The sequence below is a fragment of the Lygodium microphyllum genome, chromosome 6 (genome assembly GCF_053477565.2).
Source record: "Lygodium microphyllum isolate KBCC chromosome 6, Lygodium_microphyllum_v1.1.10, whole genome shotgun sequence".
Classification (NCBI taxonomy): domain Eukaryota; kingdom Viridiplantae; phylum Streptophyta; class Polypodiopsida; order Schizaeales; family Lygodiaceae; genus Lygodium; species Lygodium microphyllum.
Genome location: NC_141140.1, coordinates 84,736,370 through 84,755,055, shown reverse-complemented (window position 1 = coordinate 84,755,055; position 18,686 = coordinate 84,736,370). Strand labels below are relative to the sequence as shown.

At 38.9% G+C, this 18,686-nt stretch overlaps 1 protein-coding gene across 1 annotated transcript; it reads right to left on the bottom strand.

Moving 5' to 3' along the window:
* Positions 1-12,302: 12,302 nt before the first annotated feature.
* On the bottom strand, positions 12,303-17,338 carry LOC148034756 (uncharacterized). The gene is made up of 5 exons (XM_087680709.1): positions 17,134-17,338; positions 16,727-16,894; positions 15,971-16,238; positions 12,983-13,040; positions 12,303-12,879 (listed from the first exon to the last, which is right to left on the bottom strand). The coding sequence occupies exons 1-5, from the start codon at positions 17,336-17,338 to the stop codon at positions 12,592-12,594; spliced, it is 987 nt and encodes a 328-aa protein (XP_087536835.1). The 3' UTR covers positions 12,303-12,591.
* Between the last annotated feature and the right edge of the window lie 1,348 nt (positions 17,339-18,686).

Genomic DNA, 18,686 nt, shown 5'->3' with positions numbered 1-18,686 from the left:
AAAAGTGTTGAGATATCGAGCTTCACTCGTGATATGCCAGGGTGACGGTTGTGCATTTATGTCACCAACGTGTTAGTTGCAGATGCGGTTGGTACACCGCCCATGAATAATAGCTACATGATAGCTATCCTTATCTACTCTAGTTCGTGGCTTGATTAGTATGCCACCTTAGTTAGTTGAGTTTGGTTTTGAGACCCATATATAGGGTTCTTCTATTTCTTTGTATGAGAGTTCTTTTGGCTTACACAACTAAGAAGAGGAAAACTGTTTTCAGCCTCCACCCTTGTGTGTATTCCCCCATTGTGCAAGCAAGAAAGCTACAAGTGAGACTCCTTCCTTCTCTCCCACAATCTTGACAAAAAGAAGATTATATAAGTGCATTGGAAGCATCCATCCAACTTCAAGCAAAAACAAATGAGGAAGAAGTTTCGGAGGATACAAAACCCAAAGATCCCATGTTGTTAGACAGAATGACTCTGGTATCCTTTGGACTAGCTAATGAGTTGCATCATATGCAAAATATCCATAAATAAATGGATTAAGTAGAATAAGCCTTCCTTCAGTAGTGGCTCTTGTAGCCCAAATCCACCCTTCTCAAGAAATGACGATGATGATGCACCTTGCCAACAACTACCAGTCCTACAGCCCAAACAGAATTTGGAAGGTTCATTTTGTGTGACATTCCTAGAGGTATCCTCGAAAGACAAGTCCTCGAGCCAAGAAGTAACTAATTCCCAAACCAAGGAGTTAGCCCACCCCTCATTGAAAGAGAAAGTTGGTTCCAATGGAGCATCAGAAGAGGAGACCACTCCCTTTAAGGAGTTGGATCTCTACCCAGAAGCAGTATGTGGGACCTGCATAGTGGAAGGTGAAAAGAAATTAACATTCATAGATGTTGATGGTCTAAACGTCACCTAAAGGTGGGTGGTATCTTCTAGAAGAGGAGCTGTCTCTCCTAGTGACCTTTTAAAAGAGAACTTGGACGTGTTTGCATGGTCATACAAAGATTTAAATTTGATTAATCCCACAATGTGTCAACATCACATCGACCTAAACCATGATGCCAAGCATGTGAGGCAAAGACAGAGGCACATGAATCCAAATTACTCTACCTTAGTGAAAGCTGAATTGCTGAAGCTCCTTGAAGCCGATTTTATCTATCCTAGTGGCCAATAGTGAATGGGTTTCGCCCATCGTAGTAGTATCCAGGAAGAATGGAAAGCTAAGAATATGTGTGGACTTCCGAAAGCTGAACTCCAAGACTAAGAAGGATCATTTCTCTATTCCTTTCATAGACCAACTGTTGGACGTAGTGGATGGGTATGAACTGTATCCATCTTGCATGGATAGGTATTTGTAAGTTGGTGGTTCATCTCCTATAACTACACAAAGATTATGGAATTGCAATAGTAGTTGCAAGAGATGAGCCACCAACTTACAAATACCACAATTCAACTATCAGAGAGCAGCAAAAACATCACTGTAAGAAACAAAAAACAAAAATATTAACAAATGCAAGGATCAAGCCTCCAAGAAACTATAGCCACCCAACTAATTGAAGCTATGAATCCAGTGGAAAATCCTACTCACAAGCTCTATGAATATAACCTTATGAAGATGTCCACTGACTTGGGCATAGCACTATACAGTGAAAGCCAACATAAAGTGAAAATGGAAGCATATAGGCATGCTATGACAAAGCAACAATAACTATTCAGAGAAGCTACTTGTTGGCTTTCATTCTACAAATAGAAGACATTGATAAACTCAAAGCCCTGACTAGGCTTGGTGGCTGGTACCTTACAAGGATTGACGCAAATTCAAGGAATCAACTTGTTGGTTATAGAGCACACCAAAGAAGATTTGATCTATCATTTGAAACAAAAAGAGTAGGGGAGAGAGAGTTAAAAGTAATATGCCTCTTGCAACAAAAAATGAGTCCCTTAGAGCCTCCCATTGTCCTCAAGCCACCACTAGCCATCGCCACCATGACACCACCCACGGATTTTCTCAACATGCTAGACTTTGATTTTGGAGTATCAATGGAACAACCAATGGAGGAAATCCCAAAACAAAAAGATGCTTATGAAGCCATGATTGAGGAGTTGAGGGCATGACCAGAAGGTCATGGATTTTCCCCTCCCATTTGAACTCCTAGTTGAAGCAAAGCAAATAGACCCTAAAGAGGTAGTACAAAAATATCAAGGAATAATCAAGCAATGTAGTAATTTTTTTACTACAAAGTGGATGAAGAAAACATGTTCAAGGAGCCTTTACCCCAATGCATAGTGTGAGTAATCATCTAAGCAACTAAAAGCATAGCAAAAAAATAGATAGGGCAACTTGATATAGAAGCCTTTAAGGAATCTTGTCAGGCCATGGGTAGCAAAAGTAAATACCTCACCATAAACCATGGGTAGCTTGGCCAAGACAATTGAATGGAGATACCCCATCCTAAACAACGACAAGATGGCATGGCAAGCCTTTGTTTACTTAAGAAACATCATAAGGTAAACCCACTCCATTGCCCCTGCCTTCACTGACATGCCAAGGAATACAAGGAGAACATGGTAGGTATAAGTTTCCCAAAACTCCAAATGTAAGAGCCAATGACAAGAAAAAGGCCTACATATTCCAGCTCCTTGACCTCATCCCATCTTTTACCACTTTTGAGAGAAGATTCACTAACTACCCTGATCCTTCTTTTATCACAACTTGCAACTATCTCCACCTTCTCATTACACTACTCTAGCAGCCGATCACACCATATGAGGAAAGATTTTTGCCACTAATTTTTTAATGTAAATATAGGGATTGATCGAGTGGTGATGATACGGATTCATGTGAGTCGCACTATTACTTCCTTATTGTTCTAAGCTAGTTGAAGATATGATCGATAGTCAATTTGCACTATGTACACATCCCTTCTACCCTAAGTCACACTTGCAACTATGCAATTCACTAAAAGAATATATGGTCAGCATGGAATGCCTCTAGCATGCACTCAAGCTAGTCCATACGACTGATGACATTTTGACAGACATTAAGGGCTTAGATACTGGTTATGCAATATAGAAGAAGTTGAAAACTACCTATGAGATCACCACACCTGTTAAAATTAGGTGCATTTAATACACAAGTTTGTGAACGTGCGATTGGATGAGTCCAAGCCTGCAGTTGAGCACTTGAGTGCATTTACTAGTATTTTAAATCAGCTCAAGGATGCTAATTTGGATTTTGATGATAAGTTGAGGGCGATCTTTCTGATCATGACACTGCTTGATTCTTGGGAGACCTTGATGGTTTCTCTCAATAATAACCCCAATCTCTCATATGATGTGAGGGGTTTAATCTTGAATGAAGAAATTAGACGTAAGTCTAGTGGAGAAGGGAGCAACTCAGCTTACAATATTAGAGGCAGGGCTGAAAAGAAAAACGCAAATGCTGGACAAAGAAGTAGGAGCAAGAGCAAAGGAAAGGAAAATAATGATGCTACTTGCTATTAGTGTGGTCGAAAGAGTCACAAGAAGCCTGATTGCAGGTACTACAAGAAGGAACAAGAGAGAAAGAAGAATGCAAGAGACAAAAATAAGAAAGAGGATAAGGCAGATGTATCTGAGGCAGCCAAAGGCAAGGAAAAGGCCAATGTGGCCTCCAATGTAGTCATAGCCCATGCTACCACGCCACAACCCTAGCGCACATCAAGGGCAATAAACCTCGAGCATGCGCGTGGTTTTATGAGAAAAATGTAGATTTCATCATTTTATGATCAATTGTTGTTTAAAATGGTTAGCAATGATTGTATTTGATTTATCAATCATGTTGAAGGAATCACAAAAAATCAGTCGTATAATAATTTTATGCTAAACACGCAAAACCCGAGACTATGCAATTTAAGGAGAAATATACGGTTTTTGGATTTTTGGTGTGCATTTGATGTTCCTATGGGTTGAAACATGCTAAGAAAATCATTTTTCATACGGTCATTCAATTTAAACCAAAAAATCAGTAATTATTAGTAATTTTCTTAAAAAAGAGAAAATAAAAAATAGATTTTTTGCATTAGAAAAATAAGAAAAAATAAGATTTATGTTTGTGAATGAATGATAGAGCTGAAGCATGATGTTTAGCCTCAAGTTAGCCCTATCTCTTTATTAGAGTGCATTTTAATCGCTTTCAATAAAGAAAAATATGCAAAAAACTCACCTTGAACCTATCAACACATGCAAAATCTTAAACAGTAGGGAGTAAGGGGTTGCTAAGTAGTTAAAGTACACTGAATTCTGATGTTTCATGATGCATATCATATAGGGTTCATTGTTGTTTAAAATTAAAAGGGTCTAGTAGCACGAGAAAGCTCGGTATTATCCCTAAGCAACAAAGCACTATCATAAGAGAAGAAAAGCTTGAAAAAAATTGTCTTTGCACTTTCACATTGCTGATTTTTAATGAATAAATTTGTTGGAGAATGATAGTCATAAACACTTGCATTGATGAACCATATGGTATCATATCCTGGATGCATATCACCTGTTTGTATGAGTAACGACCGACGTTGAGAGCGTGAGGTATTCTAAGTCGTAGGGCTAGATATTGGGTTCCTTGGGGGTTATTCGGTGAGGTTTATCTATTATCTCGTGGATCATTTAATCAAAGAGTGGAGTTTGTTTTAAATGTGTTCAATGTTCATGGCGCATATTGGGGCCAATCCTCGAGGTGTAGGAGAGCCGTAGTGGAGCCGCAGTGATTAGTTGAGGGGTGTTCCCTTTGTATGTGCTACGTGGTGTATAACACCAACATGTTTAGGAACTCCCTTTGAGGAGAGGGAAAAGAATCATTCATTGGACTATAAAATCATACAAACACAAAGTTCTTAGGCGCTCTTGGCTGCGAGACTGTGTGGGGTGGTTTTAGGTGAGTAGTAGAGGTCCAGCTAGTGCCTTAGAGCAAGTGTCGGGCCCGTTTTAGGTCCCGACATCTAGTGTGAGATTTAGGCATCATAGGAGAGCTACTCACATTGTAGTATGATATTCAAGTTGCCATTGAAATGGCATAGAACCTGCTCTTTTATCATGTAAAGACAAAGCACTCTGAGGTGAAGTATTACTTCATCAAGGAGATGCTTGAGGACAAGCGCATCATGCTTGTTAAGGTTCATATGGATGATGACCTTGTAGATCTTCTCATGAAGAGTCTATCTTTCAACCACTTGGCACATTTTAAACACTACAATATATAAAGGATATATCGTAAATATTTAAGATGTAAATTCATACAAAATTGTTTGACAATATCAAGTCTCACCATCAGAATAAGTGTTGACAAAAGCTTTGCTGTAAGTATGCCAATAAATATGTCACTATATGTGACAAAATCTACATGACAAAATATGGAAGATATTACCAATGCATATATATTTAATGCGTGTAAAGAAAGTTACCGATGCATATACAAATAGATGCAAAGAAAAAAGAAACTTAGCAAGGATTTTCCATCTGGAACGGTGAGATCCCTGTTATCCATGTCTACTATCCTATTAGACATGGACTAATATTTGGACATTTATGAATGGGCATTATGCATTGTTTATGAGATTGGAACCAACCATATGCTATAATAAATTATATATAAGAACATAACTTAATATAATGCCATCTTGAAGGACAATGTAAGAAGAAATTAGAAATGATGAAAATAGTATTTTTTTTATATTACAATATCTACATTAGTGTAGATAAAGATTTCGAAGATAAGGTTTGGCTTACATCTAAAATACGAGAACTGCCCTTTCCAAACCATTAGATTCAATTGTTCTTGATTTCCAAGTTTCCCTCCTCAATGTCTTTTGCATAAATAAACAAAAGATCTTAGATATTAACAATATGAAAAAGATCACAATGTTGATGATTAGAAATACATAAGCTTTTTAAACACTAGAAGCACACAAGCTCAAATATTTCAAATATTTGAGCTTGTGTGTTCATCATGATTTGAAATATTTCAAATATTTCAAATCATGTAATTAAGCTAGAGCCAAATAACACCAAAACTAAGAGTATTCTCCCATACCTTCATGTGCTATACTCCTTATGGGCAATACTATAGCTCTTTGAGAACAATATTGTTGTTTGTAGTAGTGAACTCTTCGTTCACTTCTAAAGATCACCTTCATAGCAACTGGTCAATTATTAACATGTTGTTGTATCTTGATATTCAATGAAGGGGGTAAGGATTTAACAATGTACTTTATTATTGAATCTGAGACTCACCACCATTGGCTCAAATGTACTCAATCATCATAGGTCTTGATAAAATAAAGCATTCCTTATTATTGAAGCTAAGACTTGCAATTGGCTCAAATATACTCAATGGCAAGTCTTGATAAAATGAAGCATGCTTGGTCCATCATCACTATGTGTAAGCATCTGCAAATGGGCTAAATCATCTTTTCAATATGTTGTCATAACTAAATTAAAAGATAACATACACTACATTTGACTCAAGATTGAGAGTTCGAGTATATTCCAAGTGACTAACGATAATGGGATGGATTTTACATGGAAGAGAGTCCCATAAATATTTGAATTGTGTACACCCCATGCTACAATCCTAACAAGATTTAAATATAATTCATGAAACTCCAAACATTTAAGATTACATCATGCAACAAACAAACAAGTCGAAAATGAATATACAAATTAAACCCTATACAACAATAATGAGGAATAGAAGTCCTAAATCTAGTTATTAAGAGTTACCTCAATCTAGATAAATAACACCAACCTCAAGGATTAGGACTTAGTGATGGTCATTTAGTCCTAATAAAAAGGTTCTAGTGTATGGGATTGCTATCCAAGGAAACCTTTATACTCATCAAACCCTTAAAATGTATACCCTCTCCTCTCTGCTTTCTCTTTTCACTCTCTAGTTTCTCTCTTATGTCTCTCTACTTTCTCTCTTCTCTCCCTACTCCCTCTCCTCTCTTCGTTACTCTACCTTCTCTCTCTTCTCTCTACTTATCTATTCTCCTCTACTCACTACTCTATTCTCTCTTCTCTCTTTGGTTTATATTCTCTCTCTACTTTCTCTCTCCTCTCTCTACTTCCTTTAACTACCTCCCTTTTTTGCTCTACTCTCTTCTCTCTCTACTTGCTACCTCTCTACTTTCTTCTTTCTCTACTCTCTACTCTCTACTCCCTTCTACTACTCTACCTTCTCTCTCTTCTCTCTACTCCCTCTAGCTACCCTACCTTTTCTCTCTACTCTCCTCTACTTGATACTCTCCCCCCTCTCTACTTTCTCTTTTATGTCCCTACTTTACTCTCTCTACTTGTTTTAGCTACCCTCTCTCTTCTCTCTCCTCTCTCCACTTTCTCCTTTCGCTCTCTAGTCTCCCTCTCCCTACTCGTTTCTCTTTTCACTCCTCTACTTGCTACTCTCCCCTCTCTCTTTTATGCCCCTACTCTACTCTCTCTACTAGATTTTAGCTATCCTCTCTCTTCTCCCTCTACTCTCTACTCTCCACTCTCTCCACCTTTTCTTTTCATTTTCTAGTCTCTCTCCCTACTATCCTCTCTCTCCTCTGTCTACTTGCTTTCTCTATACCATCTATTCTAGCTACCCTCTCTTTTCTCTTTAATCTCTTGTCTCCTTCTACTCTCTCTTCCCTCTTTCTCTTCTATCCTCTCTCTCTCCTTTATTCTCTCTACTCTCCACTTTACTCTTTCCTCTTTCTACACTCACCTCTCCACTCTCTCCTCACTAGTATTTCTCTTTCCTCTATTCTCTCCACTCTCCTCTCAGTGCATGAAACGTATTTGCCAGGGAAACCCAAGGAGTAATGTTGGGTAGTTACTCAATTGTTAATCCTAAGTATCACCACCCAAATCCCATGGAATACATGGGCTTTGACTGTTACTTGACCCATAAGAATCAACATAAGGTTCTTAATGAATCAGCTAAAGTCAATAACATCATTCTAGCCCCAAGTTAAGAAATCCACTTGTGCAAAGCAGGCGTCGTTCAATGAGAGTGAGAAATGAGAGAGAGTAGAATGTCAATTCCTCTTCCCATAAGGTAGCATAGTCTCATGTCGTCTCCCCCAAAATGTTACTATGCCAATTCTAAGACATGGAACCTAAGAAAGTCAATATTCAACTCTAAACCTAGTTGGTGAGAAGCCACTTGACTAATTTAGTCTACCTAGCCATAGGACAACTCCCATTGGGAAAGGCATCCCCCTTTCTTCCCACACACACCCCCCCCCCCAAAAAAAAATGTCTTTAGGTTTCTAATTAGGATCCTAGTACACTTAGTTTAGACATTCAAGATTAGGTTTCTTAATTAATTTGTTGGAATAAATTCATTACATGCTTTAGATTGCGTATACAAAACAAGTGAAAGTAGTCATTTATTTTAAACAAGTGAACAAAATTGGCCCTAGACAAAACTACTCCATATTGAGTCAAAAAAGCCAATTTGGATAGTATGTTCGATATTGAGCAAACCACTTTGGATTAGAAATATCGATAGGAAGTGTTACCTTGGATAGACCATTCAATATTGAGTAAACTACTTTGGACTAGAACTATTGGTACCAAGCCTTCACCATATCCTCTAACTAGTGTAGCGACCTTCCGGAATAGAATTAGGCTCATAAATCACTGATCCCATTGTGGACCCATGAATGTCTCTTTAGAGACCTGCTAGTTATCATGGTCTCGGATGAGCAATCGCACCTTGCATGGAGGGACCTCTCATCTACAACCCTAGCCGAAGCACCTATTGTGGAGTTAATTCTTGATGGTTGGTGGAACTCGACATGATGTGCTTGGGGATAGCCACACTTTCTCTTAATCCATCATTAGCTTTATACTTGACAAGCACAACCATAAAACAAACATGCCCAGACAAAGAATATAATCTTTTCCAAGCAAAGATTTTAGTAATTACATCCACAGAATTGAAGGAATAAAGTTACCAATATTTTTATACTTATTGTATGCAAAAGCATATCATGTTCTTGTTAAAAACTCTAAGGGATTGACTAGTAATATAGTATATTCAATCCACAAGTTTTTGGAGAAGAAAAAAAGTCCCTAATGAAAAAAAATATTATTTGAACTCACATTGTAAACCAATGGTTTGTGTGTGGAAGAGGGGCTATTTATGGCCAAAATCTCATTAGAAATAGTATGACAAATAGAGATGGAGTTTCTTTTGCTAACCCAAATGTCAATGAAACCATGGTTAAGAGGGCTACTTCACTTGATTCCAATGTGGCCAACTTTTCCATTGATGTTAAGCATATGAATGAGGGGATTCTTCAACTCAACAACACTATGGATTCCAAGTCTAGTCACATGATCAATCATATGGACTCTTATTTTTATCAATGAATTGTAGCAATCAATAGTTTCTTTAATGAGGGAAACCAACAAGTGTAGTAAAAATTCTTTCCATTTTTGTTCATGAATTTGATCTATATGTTGTAGGGTTGTTTCACAAACTCAAGGGTACCGAGTCTTCTTAACTCATGTTATGCTTGCCTATACAAATAGCACATGATTGTTATACTAAAGAAATGAATCATCAAACATAACTTTTCAATAAGATATATCAATTTTATGGCTCATTGGTTCATTTACTTTACGACAAATGACACTGGGTCACCTCCGTGCTATTGAAATACTTGTTTTAACCATAAAGACCTTTGTTTTTGTGAGTTTTAAAGTTGTATGGAATGCGTTTATATTTTTTGAAACTTTATGCCATTCATAATATTTCACTAATTATTGATAATTTTTGTGCTTTTTTACTATTTTTTATTTTAAACCTATTTATTTATAAAAATAAAAACAACAAACAAAAAAAATAAAGTGCTAAAAATGAAGTGTCAATCTTTATTTTTCTCTCTAAAATATTTTTTCATTTCACCATCATTTGTTATGAAAATTAGCACACTCATAGACTACTTTCACATCATAACGTGTGCTTATTGTGGCATACACGAACCAAGGTTGGTGATGCTTCTTGCAAGCTAGTAACGCCCTTGGAAAACTCCCACATGCTTCAATAATGTGTCACGAACATTCTTCATTATACCCCATTCGTCTCTCGCACTTGCATGAGAGAGAAAGACTAAAATTTCAAAATTCTCATTTCTTTAAATCAATGTACAAGATTGGTATCATCGCGTAGAGCTCAATGAGTAGGCTCCAATTATGTATTCGAAAGTGTCAAGTGGTGTTGAATGAGAGAGGAGCTCAACATAGAGGATGCATGATGGTATTCATCTTTTTGCATTCTTTCCACCTTTTTTCTATTTTTTGACTTCTAAAAGCTGTCTTTTGATATTTGGATATGTAACCCTTCAAAATTGACTACTTATTAACCATATATTAGTTCCCTGCCCTTTTACTCTCGAATTAAGGTAATTTTACATGCATTTGACATCCAAACTTGCAAATTTTATGCAAATATCATGGCTAGCCATTTCTTGCTACTCCCAAACTCAACTATGCTTTGCTTTACCTTTTGGCTTTAAAATGTCGCATGCTTTGTGCCATGATCGCCTTGCAAAACAGACTAGACTTATTTCTACATTTTTGGGCTTTATATTCAAAACCCACTTCCACCTCTTATAAAATAACTTGACTTTTGCTCTTAAAATTACATATAATTGGTGACAATGGGATAGGGTGACCTAGCCATTGAACCCACGAATAGGACCTACCAAAACAACACAAAATGTGAAAGCACAATAATGAATAAGACCTATCAAAACAACACAAAATGTGAAAGCACAATAGACAGGCAAAGAGACAACTATAGAATAAAGAAAAGAGTGAATATTCACCCCTCAAACCATGGATCCAATGGCCAAGACTAGGACTAAGAATGAGAGTCCCCCCAAGGAAATGACAGTTAATAACTATCCTTGCTGTTAAACACTCGAGGTGACATGAATGACATCCTAGCCTAGTTGAGTAGGCATCTAGGGAACATTTCAACTTTCTATAAGGCACACAAATACTACCAAGAGGTCCAAGATGACTCTATGCCACTTAGGACCCACTAATGATAAAATATAAAAATGCTAAGCCTAGTAGCCTCTTTAATGAATTTGTTCACTATCCCATCATCATCATCATCATCATCATCATATATAGTATTCTCTTCTTTTCCTCTTTTTTTTGTGGAGATGGCTCATTCTTCGACTATAGTGCCCAAAGGAGATCAAGGAATTGACCTGACTCAAACCCAAGAGCCTACCAAAAACTTTGCAAGGTGACACATAGATCATACATAATTTTTATTATTTTCTTCTGATCCCATGGCTAGGTCAACACTTTTTTGTTTTTTTTCCCCATGATGGGGCTTACAACAAATTTCAGCCCATAGGCTACACTTAAAGTCCAACCCCCCACTCACTATGGGATCTTATCATGATAGAAAATCAAACTGAACACTCTAGCCTAGGTTGGCAAACTTACAAAAGAAAGGAGGCTTCCTATTGACTGTCAAACTAACAAGAACAACACCCAAGCTCATCCTGTGAGCACCCTCAAGTAAGAAACTAGTAATCAAGGCATCCTACTCGGTAAGGACACTCAATCCCTAGCCCACATCATGGCCTCCAATCCATGGAAAACAATACATAACTATTTCATATCCCTTCTTCTCAAAATATAGAGAAGTAGCCAATAAGAAACAAGGTGATAGAGACATTGGGTTTTGAAAGTATCCATGTTGTCATGCAAAATACCTTCATTGAGAATGAACTAACCTACAAAGTAACAATAGCTAACAACCCACAAGTTAAAAGCACCTACATCAAGAAAGGGATCAAGGGCCTCTTGGCCTAATGAAATATGACAAGAAAGCACCAAGCTTAGTAAAATAATGATGATCTAAACCCTTGATCCTCACAAAAACTCTCCTAAAGCACAAAGTCACCAAGCTTAGTAAAATAATGATGATCTAAACCCTTGATCCTCACAAAAACTCTCCTAAAGCACAAAGTCACTTTGATGCATTCCTTGCATTACGTGACTCAAATGCATGCAAAGAGTGCATTTTCCCAAGGATTCTTGACTCTCAATTCTGCCACCAATGTTTTGAATATTTATTTTCATTTGCTAATTATGCTACGATCAAATTATAAAAACCTAAGTACAATTTCAAGAACTATTTGATTAAAGCGAAACCGATTTACACTATTGTTGCACACTTGATATTGATATTGTCTCTACTAGTCCAATCCACCGTGCGCCCGCTCCCCACCGCCCCCACCCCCGCGGGTCAAAAAACGGATGAAACAATTGCACAACCGTCTGTGAGAGAAAAGGGAAACAAATAACAACAGCTTCCCTTCAAAAAAGAAGCGTAGCATACAATTTCAATGGCTCTTCAATTTTTACATAACAATCATACAAAATGTACATAGCAGGCCACCGTTCTGTACATAAATGGTTTCATGCCTCGAGCTGCTTGTTAGCAACAGCGCTCCTCTTTGTAAAATATATGGAACGTGCATCTGTGACAGTCTGCGTTCGTCAGAGCACCAGCACTTTTCAGTAAAAGAGAGAGTCATAAGTAAGCAACTGACGCAGGTAAATTGTTAAGGGCTGGAAGATGTGAATATGCCTCCCCCTCTGAGCAATCAAATCCTTCGATGCGAACAGGACAAGCAGCAAAAGACGGTGCATTGCATGCAGCTTTGGATGCACCGCGGATCGGAGATGGAGAGAATCTTGACTTCACATAACAAAATTGAGTATCGCGCACAATGGGGTTTCCTGCGCGACTGGGAGGTGAATTTACACAGCACGAAGGAGAAGCTCCACAGCCCACGGAATCAGCATCCGCATCAGCATTCTGTGAAGATGGTCGGACAGCACAAGCACAAAATTTAGCAGCCAGACATCTCACCTAATGCCACAAAGCACTCCGACTAGATCTAATTTGCAGCTCAACCCACCGTGTTTAGGAAAATTTGAAGAATCTCAACTCCCGCTTCATGCTCCCCTGTTCGAGCACTGTCAGAGTAAACCAGAAACACTTGTTACTGCAAAACCCGAGTAGTGTAAAACCATAGAATGTTTTTAGTAATCCATCACATGCTACACACACCATTACTGCAAAACCCGAGTAGTGTAAAACCATAGAATGTTTTTAGTAATCCATCACATGCTACACACACCCCCCACACGCACACCTTCACACTAAACCCACCCCTCACACACGCATTAAATGCACACATACACACAGAGTGTTTTATGTCGTCGAAAAGAGGCCCGAATACAGGAACTAACAGGAAGACGGAAGTTGGAGATGGCTTGCACAAATGATGGGAAAGAATAAAAATGAAGACAAGCACAAAGCTAAACTAGTCTGGACAATTGCAATAATATGCCTCCATGCTGGAAAGGAACCGGTGGGTGTCGACCATGTGCTAAGATAATCTAGAAGAGAAGACGTATGCACGTTTAGAAGCACGGTAGACAAAAGCTTATTGAACAAGCACAGCTTTCCAAATTGTGAGAAGATCCCTCTCAAATTAAATGAGAGCACGATACTTTATAACGAATAAAGCATTGCAATATGATTGCTGAGTCAATTACTTTAAGCACCAACCAAAGGCAAAAAGTTTGAGTTGACAGGTGAGCACTTAAGATAGTCACGCAGTAATTGCAACATGAGATTTAAACACATTGCAGAATCTACTGCTTCATGAAAGACCTCGGCACTTTGGGAGGTGGATGGCCATTTTTAACAAAAAGTCATCTCGATCCTAGAAAGTGGAGGGAGACAACTGCTAAAACGTAAACCTTGTTGTCACATGCATCGAGTACAACTTGGCTCGTAGTGACAACATAAGTAGAATTAGCTTCTACAAGCCTTGGCATGCCACTAGGCTCATGGTAACACGACTGTAACCATATGTTCTTCATGAAGTGCATTCATGCTAGCACTTAGATGAGGGTATTGCTGAATTGTGTATCTGCCATATGGTGTGAAAAAGGACACTCAGGGTCAGTTGAGCAAGACTAATTCATGTAGTTAATTGGTTGAGGATTTCATCCATGGATAGCATTTTGTGTTATTTATATGGATGAAATTACAAGATTTTGTGAGCAAGCCAAAGAAAGAAGTATACAAGGCATTAAGAAGAAACCAAAAGAAAGCAGAAGAAGATCAAAGAAACTCAAGATCTAAATACAAGAGCGAGTGTGGAAAGAGTATGCGTGATGCATGATACATGATACATGATACATCAATTTATGTATGATGTAGTTTTGAATGAGGGTGAGAGTGAGAGTGAGAGTGAGAGTGGAAAAGCTCAAGATGGGTGAGTGCGAGTGAGATAGGTCAAGGACAGTCCAATGGTTCAAGCTCCACATAATCAAAGTGATCCTTTCTGGATTCATGAAACTATTTTGTATCTTGTCTTTCTATTCTGAGGTTGACCTTGATCTAGAAGGCAAGTACATTTCTTTAATCGCACTCATCCATTGCTATTGCTAATGCCATTGCCATCACAAAGGGAGCTCTAGCACTCTGCATTATGCCTATCAAGACTGACTTTGAGTTTGTTTAAGTTAAACTGTCACAGCTTCATTTACTTCAAAGCAAAGTTGCTTTGATACAATCAAACTATTTGCCCTGCATTGTGTAAATGTTTTGAGTTCTAGACTCTCAATCAGACTTGAGATTTCAAGGTGTCTTCCATAAGGAATTGATTCTATACAAAAAGCTAGGTAGAAGAGGACAATAGTCTCCTGTAATGCTCTATTTGTCCTCGTTAGAAAATTTTACCAGAAAACTACATGGCATCTTAATTATTATATGTGCTATATATGTATCATCCCCCTTCACTTCTGGATGTTATTTTGTGTGATTATGATTATTATGCGACCACTATCAAGTTACAGATAGTATTCCTATAATCTCAACTAACCATCCGATTGGACTATCCATAGTACAATCCATGATTTCAAAACAAGTACCATGTTGGAAGACAGAAACAAGAAGTGCAAGAATGGACTGTAAGGCACTGTGCATGGAGAAGGATATTTCAACAGTTCCTACTTTGTTGGTTAACTTATGAAACAGTGACATAATTTTTACACTGCAATTGTTTGTAGCTCATTGAAAAACTTCCCCATACTTGAAAATCCATGGCATCTAGTTATGTCACTGCACAGTGCAAACCACCTTCGAGCAAAGTCATAGGCCAAGTCCTTGGAAATTGGAACTGGAATGAAGTAATCTTAACTAGGCGGAGGTTTGATTCCAGTCAACAACTACAGGTATCTAGAAAAATATCCAAACTGTATATTTAAACTATCTTAAAAGCTAAAACTCATTTCTCATCAAAATGTGTATGGACCTTTGAATGCCTGCTCAGGAGTGAGACAAGTGTACGATGTGCCAAGTATTCTTGCTGATGTTCCCACCAAACTGCTTAATTGTTGGTCAGTTGAGGGTGTCTAGAGTTTTGTTTGCCTATGGAGACTGCCCAGTGCATGTATGTACAGCCATATTGCCATCTGTTATATCTTATTTTCCAGCACTACATCAACACTGAACAGTATTTGTGACTGCTTATCAAGCCTCCATTCTGCATTTCGAGTATGTAGGGGCGGATCGTATTTTGCTGTTATCTCAATGTCTGCTACTGTTTCCGAGCATTTTGTGACTATGCAACAGTGCCATGAACAGTTAACACAGTAGTGCATATGTTTGCCATGTTGTTTGGATCAGTTTCCAGCCAGGAAGTCAAGACATACACATGAATCAGCTTGCATACAATAAAAACTAAAATGGTTTCTCACATTTGTTCAACCAATCGCTCAATTTCTGTGTTGCATGGGGCATGTTTGCTCCACCCAGAGAAAGATACGAAAGGCAAGCAAACATTCTTCTCAGAAAAGGAATGGATTAGAATTGATAAAATATGGCATACCTTTGCAGCTGGTAGACAGACTTCACAAATTCAGGAGTGCAGGAAGAGATAGCCATCCTTCGAGGATTTGGGCAAATAACTTCTACTTCACGTGCTTCTGATTGCAGACCGCTTTGAATCCTTCCTCTATCTCTAGTATCCTTCGTGCTTAATGCAGCAAAATGCTGCACAAAACTGAAGTTGCTCACACAGGTATCCAGCTTGGCTGAAATAATTGCTCTTCCTTGCACAATCCAGTTTGTCTCCAAGTATATAAAATTTGGTGTTACTGCAAGTTACACAAGAACGAGCACTCAAAATCTCCGGCAACAGCATATTTTAGGTGCGACGAATTAACAATCAGACTTGAAAACATAATAAAGTCCACAACTATGCAGAGGCCTCTCTCTCTCTCTCTCTCTCTCTCTCTCTCTCTCTCTCTGTGCGCGTGCGCGCATCTGCGTCTGTGTGCGTGCGTGTGTGTGTGAGTGTGCGGAGGGGGCAAGAGACATGACAATTAAGATTAAAAATGAAAAAAACATACGTCTTGAGCCTCTCTCTCTCTCTCTCTCTCTCTCTCTCTCTCTCTCTCTCTCTCTCTCTCTCTCTCTGTGTGGCAATACCACATCTTAGATGACCTAACTTGACGCTTAATGTTGTCCACACCTTAAACTGAAGACTCTGACAAAAATCATGGAGGCTCTCTCTGTCTACGCGTAAGCGCGCATGCCAGGCTGCGTGCGTGCGTGTGAGAAAGATGCAACTGTGTCGGCATACCTGAAGAGATCGTGGCCTGCAGATGGACCTGGCTGGCAATGGCGGTTAAGGAAGGAAGCTGGCAATGGCGGTGAAGGAAGGAAGGTAGGAAGTGGATCCCTGCACAAGAAACAGAAGGCGAAGAAGCGGAAAACGAGAAAAGGAACAAAAGTGTCCGTTTCGAACCAACTACGAAAAAGGCTTAAATGTGTTTTTGAACTAGTGTGGAGAGAGAGAGTGATGCGTACCTGCCGTCCTCGATGTAGTCCCCCTTCGGGCCTTCTGTTAACATCGCCTTGCCTGGGAGTCATTTGACCAGGGGTGGTTTGGACTTGTAAAGTTATAATGCCATGCCTAGGTTAATAAAGCCTTGTCCTGGATGACCAATAAGAAGGCCGGAAATTCGAAAACGGGTGCCCCCCTCTTACACACTGGGGCCGCCCGGCATCTCCACCGAAAGAGGGTCTTCAATGCTCCCCTCACCCCCTTTCGGTGTTCTGCAGGGCAGGTGAGCTCCCCCGTCTGGTGTCGTCCGCAGGCAAAAACCGAGCGGGCTCTAGGCATCTTGATTGGTGTCGTCCGCAGGCGCAAGGCGAGTGGACTCAAGGCACGATGCTTCCCTCTGTTGCCCATTGCTACACAGGATGCTTCCCTCTGTTGCCCGTTTCTCCACATGTATAAACGTCGTGCTAGGGGTCGCCATGCATATGTGTTCATCTAGATTCATCCCTCTCTTCGCACAAATCTATACACATCTTGAAGGTGGGAAGGCATCTTTGATGATCATGTATCCACCCATGTCTCTCTCTGTTCCAGAAACCAGTTGTATGTTTAATCATGGCCAATTGGTTGCACGTGATTTGCAGGCTTCACAGGTGATTCGCAGGCTTCAATGGAGGTCTTTATCACAGCTGTGAATCATAGGCTTCACAGGTGGTCTTATCACAGGTATGCTCTCTCTCTCTCTCTCTCTCTCTCTCTCTCTCTCTCTCTCTCTCTCTCTCTCTCTCTCTCTCTCTCTCTCTCTCTCTCTCTCTCTCTCTCTCTCTCTCTCTCTCTCTCTCTCTCTCTCTCTCTCTCTCTCGTGTAGGAAATAGAAGATACACAACATAAATAGAGGCTCTGTTCATTCTATTGATAGAGGCTCTTTCTATGATGAGCTTTGGAATTAAAATTGCCCATACGTAGGACAGAAATGTTTGGGGAGGAAATGTAATAAAGAAGGATGAAACTGTCCATTGTCCATAAAATGGAACTGTTGCATAATATCGATTTTGCATGCAAAATTTCTCATCATATCGATTTTACATAATATTTATTTTGTTATGTTGAAAGTGTTGGAAAAGATTGTCCATAGTGCTGCCTATATTTTTGAAACTCTCCATTGTCCATAACATGTCTGAAACTGTCCATTGTCCATAAAATGAAACTGTCCTTTGTCCATAGTGCTGCATATTGTAGGAAAAATTTCTCATCACATCGATTTTACATGATATCGATTTTGTTATGTTGAAAGTGTTGGAAAAGATTGTCCATACTGCTGCCTATCTTTTTGTAACTGTCCATTGGTTGAAACTGTCCAAATCTCTCCATTGTCCATAAAATGGAACTGTCCTTTGTCCATATGGCTGCATATTTGTAGGCAAAATTTCTCATCATATCGATTTTACATCATATCAATTTTGTTATGTTGAAAGTATTAGAAAAGATTGTCCATAGTGCTGCATATTGTGGGAAAAATTTCTCATCACATCGATTTTACATAATATCGATTTTGTTATGTTGAAAGTGTTGGAAAAGATTGTCCATACTACTATCCTTTGTCCATAGTGCTGCATATTGTAGGAAAAACTTCTCATCACATCGATTTTACATAATATCGATTTTGTTATGTTGAAAGTGTTGGAAAAGACTATCCATACTGCTGCCTATCTTTTTGTAACTGTCCATTGGTTGAAACTGTCTAAAACTCTCCATTCTC

What these genes read in the sequence shown, in the direction of transcription:
- LOC148034756 (XM_087680709.1), bottom strand. Translation starts at nt 17,338, where the DNA reads ATGGGCAACAGAGGGAAGCATCGTGCCTTGAGTCCACTCGCCTTGCGC. An exon ending in ATGCCGGGCGGCCCCAGTGT is followed by an intron (nt 16,895 to 17,133) that starts GTAAGAGGGGGG and finishes CCTTTTTCGTAG; the next exon opens with TTGGTTCGAAACGGACACTT. An exon ending in TCTGTCTACCAGCTGCAAAG is followed by an intron (nt 13,041 to 15,970) that starts GTATGCCATATT and finishes TTACTCTGACAG; the next exon opens with TGCTCGAACAGGGGAGCATG.